Raw genomic sequence first — 18,995 nt, 5'->3', positions numbered from 1 at the left:
TTTAACCCTATTTGGTGGTAGAAAAGGTGGGATTGATAGGGAGAATAGAAAATCATTTTTTTTCTGGGAGGGAAGATGAGGTCATTCCAACCGTATCATGTAGAAGTATAATTTGCCAGAAATTAAAATTGAAGGGTAAAATAACTACTAATAGGGGAGTATTTAAAAAAAATATATGGTATGTATAGACAGTGAGATACTATGCAATTAAAAAAAATTGCTGGTATATAAATATACGAAATGAGTCAAAAATCTGTTATGTGAGGGAAACAAAGTACCAGATGTGTATTGGGTGCTACCTTTCGTGTGAAAAAGAGAAGGAAAAAACTGTATATTCATATTTGCTTGTCTTTGCATGAAAGAAAACTCTGGATGAATGCAAAAGTAGCTAACAAAAAAGGTGACTTCCCGTAAGAAGGGTCTCGATGTTAGGAAACCAGATAGATGAGGGACACAGGTGGGAGGAAAACTGATTAATAAATACTTTATTATACATGTATATTAAGTATTATCTATTTATAAAGTTGACTTAAGATGAGACCACAGAAGATAGTGATTAAAAATGCAGATTCCTTAGTGAATCTGCCATCTACCTACCAATTGTGTGAGACCTTGTTCAGGTTCTCTCAGAGTGCGTTAGTTTTCTCATCCATAAAGTTAATTCTTAGAAAGCACTTACAACAATATGTGTCACATAGTAAGCTGCTGCTGTCATTATTATTAGTAGGAATATTAAAGATTAGTAATTCTCAGTTTGCATCTCAAGTGTCTAATTTTTGCCACATTCATAAAGGTATTAGAAATACCTGATACTTTTCTTTTGTCCTTATGATATCATATTTTAGCTGAAGTGGCTGATAAATGCATGTGAAGCTTGGATTTCCTTGTTTCTCTTAGCCTAATGTTAAGAGCCTGGCCTCTGAAGTAGACAGAATTGGGTTCATAATCCCCTCACTCCAGCACTTCTCAGCACTGTGTTCTTTGTTAGGTGCTATGATAGATGCAATGATGTTTGTGTTGAATTGAATAGGTTACTTTGAAGGGGAAGGCACGGCCCTAAAGTCTTGAGTGAAGATGCTATATTCTGAAAGACGAGGAAGGGAAATCATTCATTCACTTTTGTATTAATGTCTCTGGTCTAAATCTGCATTCAGGCAGATCCTGTTGTCCATCAGCTGTTACCAGAACAGACTGGAGAGCCACATTCTGGAGTAGGCTGGTAGGATTCTGCACTTGGCCTAGAATTATCCAAGGAGAGCTACTGATGAGAACCAAAGCCACAGTTTCATTCTAGAATCAGTTGGTGATCCTCTGCACTGAGAATGACTAGTCCAGATGACACCCTGAGGTTTGGGCTTCTCTGGGAGGTCGGAGTAGTAGTCAAAGCTCTCTCTTTGCTTTCTGTTCTTAGTTGTCCCGTCAGTCACCAGGTATGGACAACGTGTGGTTAGTTACAAGTTGGTGAATGCCAGCAGCTCACTACCTACCGGTAGGGCCTGTGCTTCAAGAAGTTTGCTGTCGTGAGGTGACTCTGATTAATAGCATCTTGTAGGAATCTTTCAGAAGCCCCTGACTCCGGGGGTACACGCATGTAAGGTAGCTGGCTGCGCCTAGGGGCAAGCATTGGCTCAAAGAAATAGGGCGTGCACTGGCTCTGTTAGCTTGAAGAGAAAATATAGTATGCCCTAATTGCCATAGTAGGCATGATTATATTCATTTTAGGGCAAATTGAGATAACAGTGGGGAAGCGCCTCAGCTGAGCAAATCCAGCTCATTGGTGAGGGACAGGCCAGGATTTGAGTCTGAGCCTCTGGTCTCACGCCTGCCCCCTTCTTCCCACCCCCCAGGCACATAGCATCTGAGTATAATGTTTGAACTATTTATTTTAAATAGTTTAAAACTATGGAGAGAAGTATTACATCAGGAAGCCTATTGGTTTCTATACTTTGTTTTAAATGACTTTTCAATTTTGAAAGGTTCCAAAAATACAATATTCGTTGTTGTTGTTATAACACCTGTACATTCACATTTTCCCTCCTATCCAAAAACAGTAGAAACTAAGAGGTTTTGTAGTCACACTCTTTTTACTTAACTGGATGTTATATTTGGATGTTAACATGATAAGAGTGGGAATTATGCATTTAATGTAATGTTATTAAGTTCTGTCCGTCCACATTTGTTGGCATTTTCGCTCTAGCATGATTTGCTTTTAGTAACTGTTGGCCTATGGCTTTTACCCTCAAGTCACAATTTAAAGATCATTTAAAAACGTATATCGTGTTTTTAAAAAGACATAAACCAACAAAATTCCCAGTGTCCATAGTGTGGTTAAGAAGGGTAAGACATAAGCGTGCCCAAAATGGATAGGTGTTTTAAAATTTAAAAAGCGAGAGTTCCAGAGAATGGGGGACCCCGAAGTACCCCAAGACAGCGAAGCCTGAGGGCAGGAGTTTTGGCGTTCGGTCAGATGTGAGTTGTGGCGTGCGCTTTCCAGTGAAGCCTCTTTCCTCATTGTGTCACCAGTGTCCTGGTTGTTACTAATCAAGAGATGGGGTGTGTGAGGAGCCCTCCTTAGCACCTCCTGCCACAGGTAGCAGGCAAGTGCTCCCCAGCTCTCGTCTGAGGCAGGCAGGTGGCCTTGGTCACAGCCGCAGACCTTGGGAACACCAAGGCCTGCTTGGTAACGTATGTTTGACGAGGCCCAGCACGCAAAGTTTTTGAAGCAAAGCAGGGCCTTTTCTCCTTTTGTTAGAGGATGTCTTTTGTGTGTCAACCTAGGTGCGAAAGCAATGGAATGTTGCACAGATAAAACGACAGTTCTGTCACTGATTTTTAAACTAGAAATGTGAAAATTAGAAACTAGAAATGATTACCGCCTCCACAGTAAAATTGGCTAAGCGTTTGAAAACAAAGCCCTTTGTTTGGAAATCTTCTTTTTACAATTACTTTTGTGATCTTGTCACCCTTATTACTGATTGCTTTTAGAAGTAGATAGTGGGCGATGTCCTCACTAACATTGTTTTTCTTCTACATAAACAGCTGGCCCAGAGAAAGTAGAACTAGATAGCTCCAGCTTCCCACCTGGTTACTCTTGGTTTTTGTGTTTTTTTTTTTCGAGACTGTTGGCATTATATTCATAATTACTTATTAGCAGGGATTTTGATTTAGAAGAAAATACATTCCAAAGAGATTTATATGTTTGCTCTTGCTTTAATCATGAAAACTATTATTCAGTTTTCTACAATTGGAGGAGATACAGAAGATGTGCATTTCGTACTTTAATTAAAATACATTTTCAAGCAAACAGGCTTTCGGTACGTATATCCTAGTCATGCAAATCAAGCTTACTTACATTCTCTAATGTGATGAAACCAGCTTTGTTAGTACCCATGATTCTGACTTTCAGGTTGGCAGGAGAATAGAGAATTAAGGCAGATTAGAACGTGGAGCTAATGTCTCACTCCTGAGTTCTCTGCGCTCGTACATGAAAATTCTCCAAATCTGGACGTTACTATGGTGACATTAGCAAAAGCTTGGGTTTTCGATTGGTTTCGAGCTTGGTACAGAGCCCGCTGGAGTAGCAGACGAATCAGGCATCTTCTGAATCAGTGTGTTGGGCCAGCTGATATCGCTTGGATGTTTTAGGTTTCTGGTGGTGTGGAGTGGCCACTGCCTCTGAAGATTCAACCCAGATAATCAGTGTCTCTTCACAGTGCTACGAGTAGGCATGGATTACACCCGAGAGGCAGAGAATCTGCAGGGTAGAGGACCATTCTGGGGTTTCATAGAAGTAAAAGCAATGTTATTATTGTAGCCGCCATGTATTGAAATCAGTCTGGTGTTCCAGGCACCACGTGAGGTACGCTATTGCATCACCCCTAATGCATTACAATGGTGGTTATTTCCATAGCACTGCTGCCGCTTGCCCTCTGAATTTATGGTCTTCCGTAGAGCACTTGGGCTCTCTGGAGTGAGATGACCACTACTTTCAGACAGGGAAGGTCTGTCACTGATGTTTGGAAGAACTCTGAGCTCCATGAGATGAAAAGTGTTACGGTTTTTATGGGAACGGCACATTTTTGACATTCTAAAGTCTAGAAGCACATATTTGGCTTCTGTCTTGGCCCCAAGAGTGGTTGTCTTTCAATGACTAGTGAGTTATTTTCACATATCAAGCGTACAAGGTGTTTGAATTAGGGTGCCTTATAGTGACGATATTACTCTTTTTATTTTAATATTAAAATTTGGGAGATTATATTGTTTTTAATGGGGGTGGTGATGATACATAGTCTTCACCCAGGAAATAACATACACGGGTTTACTAAGAGTTGCTACTTGTGGAGTGTGTTTTGGGGGTGGGGGGTGAGGGGGAAGGGACAGAAAGAATCTCAGGAATTTTCCTTATACTTTTTTCTTTTGTTCATTTCTAGTCTTTATAACCTGGCTTCACTGGAACTGAGAGAGAATCTTCTTACGTATCTTCCTGAGTAAGTCTCTGGGGAAAATGAGGGGATTTTTGTACTGAATGAATTTCTTCAAGCATTAAAAAGAAATGTTTTATACTATAGTATTCTGTCAAAAAGTGATTCTGTGTCGTATAGAAAGCTTGGGAGATGCCTGCTTTCTCTTGATAGCCGATCTAATGCAATATTTACTGCATAAAATCCAAATGAGTCTTATTTTTGAGAATTAGTTTAAGTAAGGAATACCACTTTGCTCAGCATTTCTAAGTACTAAGAGCTTTTTTTTTTTTTTTTTTTTTTTAATAGCTCTCTTACCCAGCTACGGAGACTAGAAGAACTTGATTTAGGAAACAACGAAATATATAATTTGGTAAGTCTATATTAAAGGGTGATTTGAATTTAACTTTTTCCTTAGTTATGATCACAAAATATTTGGGGGGAGCTCTGTCGGGATGCTTATAAACCAGTATTTCCACATATATAGCTTGGTAACATTAAAGAATGTGCTACAGTTCACATGGGTTATGAATTACGATTCAGGGGCGAGAAGGGTCAGGACTAGAGATGATGGGCTAAGTGGAAACAACTGGCATTCTTGGAGAGTGATGGGGTGATTTTAGGAAGGGGGGCTTGATATTAGAGAAATACCCACAAACATCTCTGTGGCACCCAATAGTTAACTGTTGAAATAGGATTCTTTCTTTTTAGTGAAGACTAAAAATTGGATCTTTGTTACCATAACGTTATTTTTTTGTTGTTTTAGCCAGAATCAATCGGAGCTCTCTTACATCTAAAGGATCTCTGGTTGGATGGCAATCAGCTGTCAGAATTACCTCAGGTAAGTGGTTAATTTCACAGTGTCTCCCCCAAAACATAAAACAACAGCCACTGCCCTCATGTATTCCCTGCTTCTGCATGAAATTTTCAATAAAAGAGATCTTGAAAACCAAAGCATTGGTTGAAAAAGCACATTTGGAAAAATCTGTTGAGCATTCATCATGCTATAATGCCATAGAAAAACTAAAAGCCTCAACCCACAATTTCTAAAGATAGTAAATATATCCTTTAGTTTCTGAAGTCTTCATCCTTGCTACCCGTGTGGCTCACTTCAAGCCCTGCAAATTGGTGAATTACCAGGACCCCTGATTCTGATGGTGCATACATTGCTGCCACTCTTTATGATGTGCCAGGTGCTTTGGGATAGTTTTGACCACATTTTACCCTGTAATAATTGATGTAAAAGCAATGTTAAAAGTTTTTATTTAACATGTATTTTTTAAAGATTGCTTGTGGTTTAGCTAGAATGTTGTGGTATTCAGGTTTTCCCTACTGTTAACAAGTAGGAGAACCATGTTCCAAATGAAATGGAATCTTGTATAGACTTCTGAATACATAGTTGTCTTGTGGAGTCCCAGTAAGCAAGCCAGCCTTCTGGTTAGTTGAAAGAGAAACCTAAACAAGCAAACAAGCAAACAACCACAAGTGGGCATTTTCCTCTTATTTTGTTTTCCTCCAATTATCATTGAATTTTATTCTTTGGTGTATCGCACAGCCAGTCTTTAAAGTCAGAATACATTTCATGATGGTCTAGGTGTTTGTGTTTTAAAGTAATTCAGGCGCTCTCTCCCCAGCTATGTGAACCAGTCGTGATGGGCTGTGCACTTCAGGTGCGGAATGCCTTATCAACACAGGGAAGTCTGCCACTGCGTTAAAGTATTTTAGTAAAGTACTAAAGTAAAAATTTTATTGCTGTAGTGATAGCACTGGAATTTCCATGACATCGCTTATGACTGATGAAACTAAGGAACTAATTTGACTCTATTTCTAATTTGAGGTCTTGGCTGCATTTAGGAAAAAGAAAGGACAGATCAACAACTGGTGTGGGTGAGGGTTTGATTAATACTTAGATTTCTCTAGAAAATTGGGATAAATCCTGATTGAGAAAAGTCTAGTTACTTTGTGAGTCACAGGGTTGGGGAAAGATACCAGGAAGTTATCAGGAAAGTAATAAAGTATCCGCTATTATACATGAAAGGGAAGAGTATATGTGTGTGCAAATGTGCATAAATGGTAATGTACAAAATGCCACATCCTAAACACGAAGAAATTAAAACGCCAGTGATCGTGTTATAAATGGTTATTTAAACATCTCGTTTACTTCTCTTGTGTAAACTTCTATTAAATCAAGACTAAACACATCAGACAGTCTCAAATAATCAAAATTATTTTTCTTTCTTCATGAAAGAAAGAAAAGGATATAACAACATCGTTAAAAGGAATTAATGAAAAAGTAGAACATCCCGGGGTCTGGCATGAAATTAGTAGAAATGTTGCCTGGTTTGCTACAGACAGGGAATACAGGAGTGGGGTCATAGGATGTATATTTGTGAGGAGATAAACTGGAAAGAATAGATCAGATCAAATTAAATACAGATTGAGGAATTTGTACTTATGTAGACATCAGGAAGCCATGAGACTTTTTTTTGAGTAGAAGAGGTGGTCTGATTACATGACTAGAAGTAGCTCTGTTTCCAGGAGGGAGACATAGAAGCACAGTTTGTAGAACAGACTTGGTTAGAAAGAGACCAAGAGGCAGAACTAACAGTTTAGGTGAGAGGGTAATGAGAGAGTGAGAATTTAATGGGGTGGCAGTGGAATGGAAAAGTGGAAGCAGTTATAATAGAGAAAAAACACATTTTGTGAATGGAAGGTAGCTCTTGAATAGACTATTAGACTCATTGAGGTACTTGCTCCACTCCTGGAGAAACTGTTTTCCTTAAAAGCAGAATGCTTCTCTTTTCTGTTGATGTTAAATGTGTCAGTGGGTCTGTGTGCTCCAGTTCTGCGTTGATGTTTGTTGTACCTGTCACGGGAGATAAAAAGTAGATGGTTTCTTAACAGAGAAAATCTCTGGGTCATCCTGAAGTGTAAGCTGTTTACTAAGTGATTGGTTCCAGACTTGGAGAACCTATTTGTGTGACCTTAAAGTCATGTGTTATATCTTGGTACCTATTTTTTCATCTGTTAAGGGAATGATTCCTGCCTGAAGTTGGAGGGGTTGGCATCCCTCCCAGCCCCATGTCTGAAATTCATGCAGCTTCCCGTTTTCATTGGAAAGGGGTGTGGAAATTTACTCCTGCTTTCACATGTGGATAAAAGCTGAGGAAACATCCTTAGGACTGCTCTGGGATTTGATTGTGAAATATCACTGTGACAAATTCCTCTGTACTATGGCAGGTTTAAGCATGAGTTTCTTTTTCTATGTCATTAATGTAGGAAATAGGAAATCTGAAGAACCTGCTGTGCTTAGATGTCTCTGAAAACAGGTTGGAAAGACTTCCTGAAGAAATCAGTGGCCTGACTTCATTAACGGATTTAGTCATTTCCCAGAATTTATTAGAAACAATTCCTGATGGCATTGGTAAGTACTGAAAACAACTAACTACTAAAGGTGCTGGCTTTTGTCTCCATTGTTTGGAGGACACACTGATCCTTTGGTCACCACTGTCAGGTGCTGAGGAGGTGGCTCCTGTAGTCTCCTTGTTGCTTTTTTTTTTTTAAGAAGGAAAGCAAAGAATATTCAATACAATTTAAGTTTCTCTATGTGCAAGTATTTCTGTTGCGCTGGTTTGGCAGCAATTATAGATATTGTTACTTGTAAGTGTTAATTTATATCTACTTTATTCGCATTTTATGATTTTGGGAGGGATTAGCTCAGCTAACAGCATGTGTTTCAAGCATATGAGCGATCGCTAAGAAATTTCTAATGGAGCATCCTAAGTAGTGTATGAGAAAGTCACTTTGACCTAATTGCATGACTTAGAAAGGCTGTTGAAGGCTGTATGCCGGAGTTGAGCCTTTTCTGGTACATTGAGAATAATCTTTTATGTTAACCATTCTGTGCTGTTTCTGATTGTTTGCTTGTTTTAAAATTAGTCCAGGCATTTCCTTTACCATAAAGGGATTCAGTTCAGTTTGAGAAAATAAATGGAAACAGGGAAAGTATCAACAGATATGGACTAGCAGCTCCACCAGTGCAAAGATGCTTGGAAGTTGTAAGAAACTGTATTTAACTATATGGTTGTTTTAGGATTGCTGTCTTTGATCTTCATTTAATTTCTGTTCAAAATATCAAAGGAAGTTTTGGAAAGATTTTCAGTAGTTGGAGAAGCTATGACAGAGGACCACTTCCTTTCTGGTATTTTGTCAAGATGAAAGTGGTAACTGATCGTTATGAAAGTGGTAACTGATAGGCATATAGACATTGCCTTTTGGTTAAGGCTGGTTGGAAAGTTGATGGGGAGTTTGACTGTAGGTGGAGAATCAGATATGGCATTTGAAAGCAATTGTAGGAACTGGGGATGTTTTGTTGCATGGAATAGGAAGAAATAGGAGGCACGAGATGGCTGACTTCAAGCATTGGAAGGCTGTCCTGGGAGAAGGAGAAGCAGAGTTACCGTGTTTCCCCGAAAATAAGACCTAGCCAGACCATCAGCTCTAATGCGTCTTTTGAAGCAAAAATTAATATAAGACCTGGTCTTATATGATATTATATTGTATTGTATTATATTGTGTTATATGAGACCTGGTCTTATATTAAAATAAGACCAAGTATTATTATATTAATATTATATTACAGTATATTATATTATATTTATATTATATTATGTTATATAAGACCGGGTCTTACATTAATTTTTGCTCCAAAAGACGCAGTAAAGCTGATGGTCCAGCTGAGTCTTATTTTTGGGGAAACACGGTATTACATCTTCCAGTTTAAAAGGGTGAAATGAAAGGATTTTAAATCTCAATTTGATTTAAGAAAGAGCTTTAAAAGAAATATTTGTTACAAATCAGTCTGGGCTGCGTAGTAAAGAGATGAGTGTCCTGTCACTAGAAATATTCCAGGGGAGGCTGCGAGACCACTTGCCAGTAACATTGTTAAGGAAATGTCTCTGCTGGGGAGAGATGCGTCAGGTGTGAGGCTCAGCAAGCGTGCAGAGAAGGCGGCTCCTGCCGGTGAGGACGGTGGAAGCCCTCTGGCGACAGTGTTAGTAGGGTATTCATTATGCTAAATAAAGAGCTTATCAGCAGTTTGTTCTTCTCCTTTGCCCTGTAGGGCCACAGAAGGCAAATTAATCCTTTCAACATTTCCCTTTCTCCAGCTTTATGTCTCTTTTAAGGTAGAGGCTGCTTTCTGATATTACTGGGGAAAGCGTTGTTACCTGCCAGCCATTCTTAGTAGATACCAAAGGACATCTGCTCTCTGGCCTCAGTCTCCTGAGCTGTACTTGAAAATGAGAATCTGAATGATTTAGGATTTCCTTCATTCCTTGGGGACTCTGAGGAGACTGCAGTAAACCCATTCTTTTTTTCCCTGGCCGGAGGGCATCACCAGTAAGTCCAGTCTTCTTGTCCGGAGTGAAATAGTCTTAGTCCTTAATGTGGCGTCTCAGATGACCATCTTATGCTGCATATAGAGAGATACTTCATTATAGGAATGTTCACTAAGTCATTTCATTTATAGGTCACAGAATAAACTGCACTTCATTGTTTTTTGGTTTTGTAAGGATGATTCTTGGAGTAACATGAAAGCCTTTCTCCTCGGGTCTCGAACCATCTCGTGTTTTTAAAGATCCATTAAGAGCCAGCTGTTTGTTTTTCCTTAAAATTTCTGGCTCGGATACGATATTTTTAGGTAGTGGCTTTTAAAATGATTTGCTTCTAATTGCTGACTGTTTTTGATGCTCTGAACAAATTATTTTAACTCTCAACTTGATCTAAATGAGAATGATAGTTTCATAATATGAAAAGCTGGGTGAGGGCAAAATGAATAACTAAAACAAAAAAGACAGGAAATATCAAGTGATGATTAGGAAAACAGTTGTAACTAATGAGTTTAAATAATGCTTTTACAGGAAAATTAAAGAAACTGTCAATCTTGAAGGTGGATCAGAACAGACTAACACAGTTGCCTGAAACAGTCGGGGACTGTGAAAGCCTCACTGAATTAGTTCTTACAGAAAACCGGCTCCTGGTGAGTGTGGCTGACATTCCAATGGCTATTTATAGTGTGGTTTCTATATTATAAAGACCTATTAGGGTAGGTTCTACTTATTTGTAATTTGAGTGGACTTAATGGAAATTTCCTTATGCTACACCTAAAAAAGGGACGCGCGAAGCAACTACATGGCATAAAGATGATTGTTTTTTTAACCTGCTTAAGTGAAGAGAATGGTATTGAAGTTCCCTTGTCGGAATGTATGTCACTTACGGTACTGACATGACAGGGAAGGAACTGACACGTCACGGGCTCCCCAGTGAGGTGTAGGGAAAAGCCAGTGTCGGTGGGTGTGCTGATACTTCTGCCATGGTATCCAAGGACCGCCGGCGGAAACACTGTTCTCTCTGGGTTCTTTGAGCAAATGGGAAGTGTGGGAGAGGAAAGGAAGAGATGGTGGTTGGTCAGGGAAAGCCTTGGTGGGACTGGGGGGAGGAATGTCTTTCGGGAGAAGCCAGAGCGTGATATCTGCTGGGCTTTGATCTATGATCTCAGCCCATCCTAGAAATTGGGGTGGAGGTGACTGCAGGCATCCTGCGGGGGACCAGGTTTCTCGTCCTACTGAGGGCAGAGTCCTTGGCATGGTGGGTCAGCCCGGGGGCAGCAACTCTCAGCAGCCTTCTCACTTCCTGCTGCCACCTCTGCTTTCATCAGTCCTTAAGTTGTTCCTTCATCTTCTCCTTTCTTTCCTTGTTGCCACTATTTTTTCTTCAGTTTACTTTCCTACTTTTCTCTTTTCTTTTTGCTGTCTTCGTTTTGTCATTTGATTTTTTTACCCTACTTTTCCTTCTCCTTGTTCCTCTTTCTTTCCTTTTCTCCTTTCTTTATAAAAAGAGTAAGTAATGCTCTTCAGGCAAAAAGAGCAGAGGAAGACAGCAAGCGCTGATCAAAGATGCAGAGTTGGTGAAGGAGCCGCATCCGCTCTCCTCCGGCAGCGCAGGCCAACTCCACACGCAGGTGTGGTGGCGGTGACCAGATCTCCCCGCCCTGCTTTGTGGTTTTAGGCCTAAAAACAGCCATCATAACAATTTAAAAAATAACACTCACCCTCGAATTCCAGGAGAGTGTGGAAGACTCCCCATGTGTGCCCAGGCCTGGGTCTTGTTTGGTCCAGGGCTCCCCCACCAGCTGCCGCCATCACGGTTCTGGTGCCCTGCCCAGCACTCTGGCTTCCACCGTCACCTAAGGCTGCCATCTCAGTGTGGTTTCTCGCAGGTGCAGGCAGGGAAGGGGTGAGGGCCTTTAAATTCTCACTTTCTGGTATTGAAGAGCCTTCATTACCTCTTTACGGGTGTTTCTCTGTTCCCAAGAAAAATGCAAAATATTCAATTCCACATTCCCCAAATGAGCTTTACAAATACGTGATATTCAAGAAGAACTATTACTTCCGTTACTGGGTGAGATTATATTCTTTAAGTCTTTGAAAAGATCTGTTTTTACTGTGAGCCATGTTAAAAATATGTGTTAATAATAAAAATGTTATTTTAACAGACCTTACCTAAGAGCATTGGAAAGCTTAAGAAATTGAGCAACTTGAATGCAGACAGAAATAAATTAATGTCTTTACCAAAAGAGGTATGTGCTTTTAAAAAATAATAAAATAATAATCGTAAAGAATTAATACACAAGGTATCAAAACTGTCAAATACTTTTAAAAGGCTTATGTGGTGCTTTTTAAAGGTATGAACTCTCATCCGTGACGGTAGAGATGGTTGGAGGAATTATATCAAAGAATAATCATCAGTAACATTAAAGAGAGTAGGGTGGTCTCTTTCTTTTAAGAGACAGATTGATGTTTCGGCCTTGACCTACAGAAAATGGTGACACCATTGACAGCAATGGGTGATTTGGGAGTTTGGCAGAGAAAGTGGAAGACTTTGGGTTTGACTGAGTTTAATGTGAAGTTAAACTGCCCCATAAGCCATTGAAATTATAAAAGAGATCTTGATGCGACCTTGTTCCTGGGCAGAGACTGCCTGGGCAGTGCTCACATCCGGGAGAGTGAATGAAGTCTTCACAAACGCACTCACGTGGAGGAGGGCAAAGGGAAGCTACAGCCAGATCCATTTTTTATGTGCCAGTGCTTCAAGTGGGAGGGAAGACAGTCGTAGCCCATGGTGGAGAGTAGCTGCCTGGCTTAGAGGTATTTGCCTTCTGGCAGGGAAGTGAAAATGTCGAGAATGAGAAGGAAGCCCCCAGCAGATCAAACCAGGAGGTGGCTAGAGTGCTGTTTATAATGAAAGCCTCCTTTCTGTTTGGAACTAGGAAACCTGGGTTGGAGATGGGTAGTATTGAGCTTGAGTTTTTTATTAGCAGTCCAATGAGCAGTCCTAAACTTAGTCCAAACTAAGTTTAAGCCACTTTTTTCCCTTCATCCAGTGTCAGTGAGTCCGCTCCCCTTTGTCAGGGTGTCACGTTAAAAAGTGTGGTATTGTGTGGTCTGATCCCTGGCCAAGTGCCATTTCCTTTGCATTTCTCTGTTTTCACCCATTCCACCATCTGTCTTGGAATAATTTCAAAGCTGCCATCCAACCAGGCAGAACGTGAGGGGTTCTTGTTTTCCTAGGGTACTTCTCAGGGTATTCGAACTTGGCCCAATTTCTTCTTTCCATTCCTGGTCTTGGTGCTCTGGCCTCCCTGCCCCCGTCTGCTCCCCAGGTAAGATAGCCAGCACTCCTGAGTAGACGTGGGAGGTGTTTCTTACAGTGTGACCATGTTCTGAAACATCCTTAATGGGAACACAGGCACTGAAATAAAACTGTTTCCAACAGAAAGTGTACCTCTCAGCTTAACTGGGACACAACTACGAGTTCCTGCTCATCAAAACATTTTGGTTCCAGTCTCTACGGGATAAACCACTGCACAGAGCTAAACATTATTCTGAATATTAGCTTTACTCTTGTTGAATAGCACATGTGGATGGGTAATCGACTGGACACATAACCACAGGTACCGAGAAGGAGTAAAGGTTCATCACTTTCTTGCTCAATAGCCTCATCCTGTACTAGGATGTTTTCATGTATGTTACCTCGTTGAATCCTCACAACAGCTTTGGAGGTCGTGAGGATTTCCGCATTTCACAGATGAGGAAACTGAGGCTAGTGAGAAGCTTTCCTTACCAGGACTCACGCAGGAGCTGGGAGTGGGTGGGACTGGGCTGCGAAGATGTATCTCCCAATAGCCAGCTCACTGCCCTTGGCACTGGCCAGTAACAGCTTGGCCACTCAGCTGATACAGATTCCACCCGACCTTTTCATCTGTGTGACCTTGAAGTACAGCAGGACCTTGATTTGGTCAAGAAAGGTCAAATGATCTTTAATTTGGACATTTTAGAAAATTAATACATTTTAGGACTATTTTCAAGGTAAGTGCCGAAGAGAACCCTTTTAAGTGTAATGGTAGTCCCCAGTTTCACCACCCACTCCCAACTTTTCTCTGCTTCTCTTTTGATTCTTTCAAAGGAATACATTCTAGACACGGACATTAGAATTTTATTTTTGTAAAACTATCACCATCATTTTAGCATCAGTCCTGTTTCCCTCTAAGAGAATGAAACTTGTTCTCCACGTGTCTTTCATGAGGGTTATACCTAGTGTGTGCTGTGTGTCTGCATAAATTATTAGAAACAGCTTTTCGTGATTTGACAAGTGAAAGTATTGTGAAAACAAGTTTAGCTTCAAAGCATTTCAGTTAGCTGTCGTGTTTTGTCCATTTTCAGAGAATTTCTGATTGGTTTTCTGGCATCTAGAGTTTGGTAAAGGAATAAAGTCTGTGCCTGTTCCTTCAGCAGTCTGATAAAGCAGACACTGTTTAGGCTTTTAAGAACCTGGATCTTTTCTAGCACACCTTCCCTCCTGCTCACACACACTCAGCTTCCAGAGTAGGAAATGCACTGAGCACATGTCGCCAATTCTGCTGCGGGTCACAGCTTGGTAACCCAGCAGAAATGGTTGAGTGCTTGCCTCTGACCATCAGGGCTGAGCTGCCAAGCCACTGAGGGCCTCCTGACCTCGAATTGCGTCATGTTGGTTTGGGCAGCACTGTCATACCATGAGTCCTCTGTGCAGTGAGCGTGGTAGGGCCGTGTGTGTGTGTGTGTGTGTGTGTGTGTGTGTGTGTGTGTGTGTGTGTGTAGAGGAGGCTTAAGCCCAGGGACCGTGTGTGTGTGTGTGTGTGCAGGGGAGGCTTATGCCCAGGGACCATATGTGTGTGTACTTGCTCAGCCTCCAAGCTTGATACCATTTGATCAAATCTTGCACTTTCCTGAATGGATTCTTCCAAAACTTTATTACTTTCTCTTGAACAATTAAGTTGCACGTATGACATAGCTAAACAGAAGTGCTGACCAATTCAATTTATATGCCAAAAATCCATAGTTGTATCAATTGCCATTGGTCTGGTGTGCTGTGTAGTTCTTCCTATCTTTTGTCTTCGTTTTTGTTTTTAATTTGAGAGTACTGTATAGTGTCAGTTTTATAGCACAGCTTTTTAGTCTATAGCAGCATTTATTTACATTTTTTCCCCCAAGTTGTTGAGGGGAAAATGTTTGTACTGTGTAGTTCACGATAATAGATTCTGTGTGTTTTGTGGTGTTATTAGTAGTAAACATTTGCAAATCAACGAATGTCTCTTGTTTTCTTAATTGTTAGCTGCTTGGAAATTTAGCAAGGTCAGGTAAACTTGTTATCTTGTAAGTATTGTTCAGACCACAGTTGCATCTCTAACTTCCATTTGCTTCGTAAATGCATGAGAATTCAAATCGGCTGACTGCTTTGTGTGTACTTCATTGTAAAATATTGGACATTTTCCTCTAAACTCAGTTTGTTTGTTTTTTAAATGACTGCATGGCCTGGAACCTTATTTTGTTATGTGTTTGTCAGATTTGTTCAGATAATTCTCTATCAAAAGAATGCTTTTCTGTGAATTACATTTTAAGTTTCAGAAACTCTGAAAGGCATAACTTGGCAGCTCATCTGTCTTTTCTAAATTCTAGTTTGTTGGCACGATTCTGTCTCTAATGGAAAGGCTAGATTTGCTTTATTTGCTACATGTGGCATGCTTCTGATTTTTCAAACAACTCATTTGTATCTTTTATTTCTCGTCCTGTTGCTTAAGTATGTTTGCTTTTGGGAAAAGGAGGCTCCCTAAAAATCTCCTATTTTTTGTGGAGGGAAGAAATAAGGAGAAGAAACTGTGTTGTAGTGTGACTTGTGGATAGACAGGGAGCTGTTATATATATGATCATGGGTACGATGAAAGACAGCCAGTAACTTCATAATGTTCTCCAGCCAAAAGTTTGGTTTAAACAATCTGGACCCTAACAAGTTTTTGGCTGGAAGAAACTGAGCATATTTCCAAGTTTAGACTCCAGTTTTTTGTCTCCATTAAGTCAAATTGAAAGTGATCCTAACTACATCACAACTCTCCAGTCAAATGAGACAAGATAGGTTTTGCAGACTGTTTATCAAGGCTTTTTTAAATCAGGCAATGTATAAACATTAATGACCCATAAGTATTTTTCTGATATTCAGAAATGTCTGCGGTGGTTGAATATTCATTTTGTGGATAGCTTTCTACCTTCGTATTGTTAACAATTTAAAATTATTTTAGTGTGAGTTTCCATCACATTATGAATGAATTATTATTTAATAAAAGAGATAATATAAGTTAAAACCTAAATATACGAGAATAAAATATAGTTGGCCGTTGGATTTCAAGATGGAGAAGGCATTCCCAAGCATAGAAGAGGAAATAAGTCATAAAAGAAACAGTTGATGGATTTGTCTATATGGAAATTAGATTTTTGATCTTTAAGAAGGTAAAGACAGCCTGAGAGCCTGGGGACATTTGTAATATTACAAATGAAGGGAGTCTCTCCTTACTCTGTTTGAAATTCTTTCATATCATTGAGAAAAAGATTGTTCCTACTATAGAAAAGTAGACAAAAGTAAAAGCAAAGGACACCCTACAAGAACCAGTAAGTGATTCACAGAAGAAAAATAGAAATGGCTATAAGTATGAAAAAGTTTTAGCCCCACCAGTATTCATGGAAATGTTAACGAAAGCATTTTGATCTATCAAATTTTCAAGATTAAAAAAAATAATAGTGATACTAAATTTTGGCAAGGGTACAAGAAAGTACATATTAGCATGGAAGTATAAATTATTATGGCTTCTGGGGTAGAGAAGATGATATTATTAAAAACTTGAAAAATGTGCATGCCCTTTGATTCTGCAGTTCCACTTCTAGGACTTTTATCCTAAGAAAACAGTTACGGACACCCACTAAGAAGGATATACAGGAATATTTCTCACAGCAGATATAGGACCAGCTAACAAGTTCCAGGCAACGTGCCATGCAGTACAGGGGCTGCTAGCACGTGATAGGCACTGTTCACTTTCATGCCTATTCTCACCTAATTTCCACAACAGTTCTGTGAGATGTAGGCAAATCATTATTAACATCTAACAGATTGTGAAACTAAGGCAGAGGGATTAAGTAACTTGTCCAAGATCACACAGCAAGAAATGGCAGAACTAACAGTGTCTAATATGGGTGATTTGTTCAGTAATCTGTGAGACTCTGTAGAATAAAATAGTTCTGTGGCCAATAAAAATCCTTTTAGAAATATAATGATGTGGGAAAACGTGCTTGCTGTCATATGTAAGCACAGGTGCTAAAGATCAGAGTGTGGGCCCTAATTTTGTTGAAGCGTGTATGTATGATCACAGGTGCGTGGTGAGAATCCTGAAAGATTGTACCTCAAAATGTTAAATACTAATGATCCTTTGTGGTAGAAGATTTGGCTTGAGTTATTTTCTCATTGTTTTTTTTTTTTTTTTTTTTTTTTTTTTTTTTTTTTGTGTGTGTGTGTGTGTGTGTGTGGATAAATGGTTTTTATTTTCCAGTCAACATAATTTACTTTTGTACAGTTAGAAAAGAAGAATGCCATAGCTATTACTAGATATTTTGATGTCAGTCAGTGGCCCAACAATTCAGGGAGTCCCAAAGCCACATGATTTCCAAAATATTTGTGAAGTAGGGAATATTTGAATAATATGCCACAGATGATGCTGGAAAAGGCAAAAAATAGTCTTTGGTTTCTAAAATTACACATTATAGAGGGTGGCCCATTAGCTTGGTTGGTTAGAGTGGTGCTGGTAGCACCAAAGTTGCTGGTTCAAATCCCACATGGGCCACTGAGCTGCGCTCTCCTTAAAAAAAAAAAAATAATTAAAATAAATTAAAAAAATAAAATAAAATAAAATTACACATCATATTATTTCTGTTCAAATTGTATTTTGACCAGATTTTGCTTATCGTACATTTTTCTTTTGGCCAATGACTTGTGGGTTCAGTTCTCTTACAAACAATATCGAAAGGAAGATATTGAAGGCAAATCCAAGAGCCTTTATACCTAGGACAGGAATTCACAAAGAGGAATATAGGCAGAGAAAGGTAGGATTTCTCTTTGAGTCACTGAATCTGTCTGATTATCTCTTCGAGGGTAATGTAACCTGCAGGCAATTAATACTTAGCGGAAGTTGACCTTGGTAAAGGTTTTCTTAATGGTCTCCAGGTCCCATCTCCTTGAGATGTATTAGATAGATCAGTGCCAAACAGGCAAGGACAGTATCATCTTAAGAGACACAAGACAGCTCAACAAGGTTACTCACTTATATTCTGGAATTCTCAGAGGATCCAAGTCCAATCCCTTGTGTTCTGGAAAGGTGCTATTATGGGCTTTACGGGAGGGTTAAAAATATCAGCTTCCTACCTTACAGGTCATAAGTATTTAAACAGTGACTCTGCTTCCCGGAATTTCTGAGTGATAGAGACATTTTATCCTGATGGCCACTAAACAACCTGGAAACTTTGCTTCCTGAACCCAAAAGAAAAAGCAAAAATTCATATGAATGATACATATAATACAATACTCAACTCATGTCAGTTCTTCACTGTTATAAACACAACATGTCACTGTGATACATGGTCAGGGAGACAGTCTTTTAAGAAGTGCGGTCGGGTTCAGGGACGAGCGCGCCAGGATTGTCCCTGCGTCGCCAGGATAGGAGGCACGCAAGTGCTGACGGAACTTTTCATTTTGATAAAATGAAAACAATAATTGCCACATCTATGTGGCAGCAGCAGTTAACAGGTTCTGTGATAGATGCTAAGTTATATTTGTGGTTTCATTGAATTTAATCTTTGTTGTTACTTTGGGGTAAAGTAATGTATGAAATAAACCCACAAACCGTATGACCGAGCCTGCATTCTCACCCGTCTGTGTGATCTCAAAAGCGTGCACTCCCTCCATCGCACCTCCTTCCTCTCTGACATCTATGAAGAACTGTATCTTTTGAGTTACGGTTTTAAATGCTTAATAATCTTTCCTAAAAGCCGAAGTTTCAGGCCATCCCTTCCTGGCTGATTTGGAAAGCGGGCTCTGTTTGCGTGAATGTCTGCCTGG

At 39.7% G+C, this 18,995-nt stretch overlaps 1 protein-coding gene across 1 annotated transcript in view; it reads left to right on the top strand.

The window, feature by feature from the left end:
• The window catches only part of LRRC1 (leucine rich repeat containing 1), a 112,804-nt gene that overhangs the window by 78,852 nt on the left and 14,957 nt on the right, over window positions 1-18,995 (top strand). The window contains exons 5-10 of the mRNA XM_081032551.1: window positions 4,431-4,487; window positions 4,770-4,833; window positions 5,227-5,301; window positions 7,740-7,884; window positions 10,382-10,500; window positions 12,016-12,099. Of these exons, the coding sequence (XP_080888677.1) occupies window positions 4,431-4,487; window positions 4,770-4,833; window positions 5,227-5,301; window positions 7,740-7,884; window positions 10,382-10,500; window positions 12,016-12,099 (544 nt within the window). The remainder of the gene's footprint in view (window positions 1-4,430; window positions 4,488-4,769; window positions 4,834-5,226; window positions 5,302-7,739; window positions 7,885-10,381; window positions 10,501-12,015; window positions 12,100-18,995) is intronic.

This window comes from Rhinolophus hipposideros (genome assembly GCF_964194185.1).
Source record: "Rhinolophus hipposideros genome assembly, chromosome: 3".
NCBI lineage: Eukaryota > Metazoa > Chordata > Mammalia > Chiroptera > Rhinolophidae > Rhinolophus > Rhinolophus hipposideros.
The sequence above is the reverse complement of the archived record's forward strand: the minus strand, read 5'-3'. Positions and strand labels throughout refer to the sequence as shown.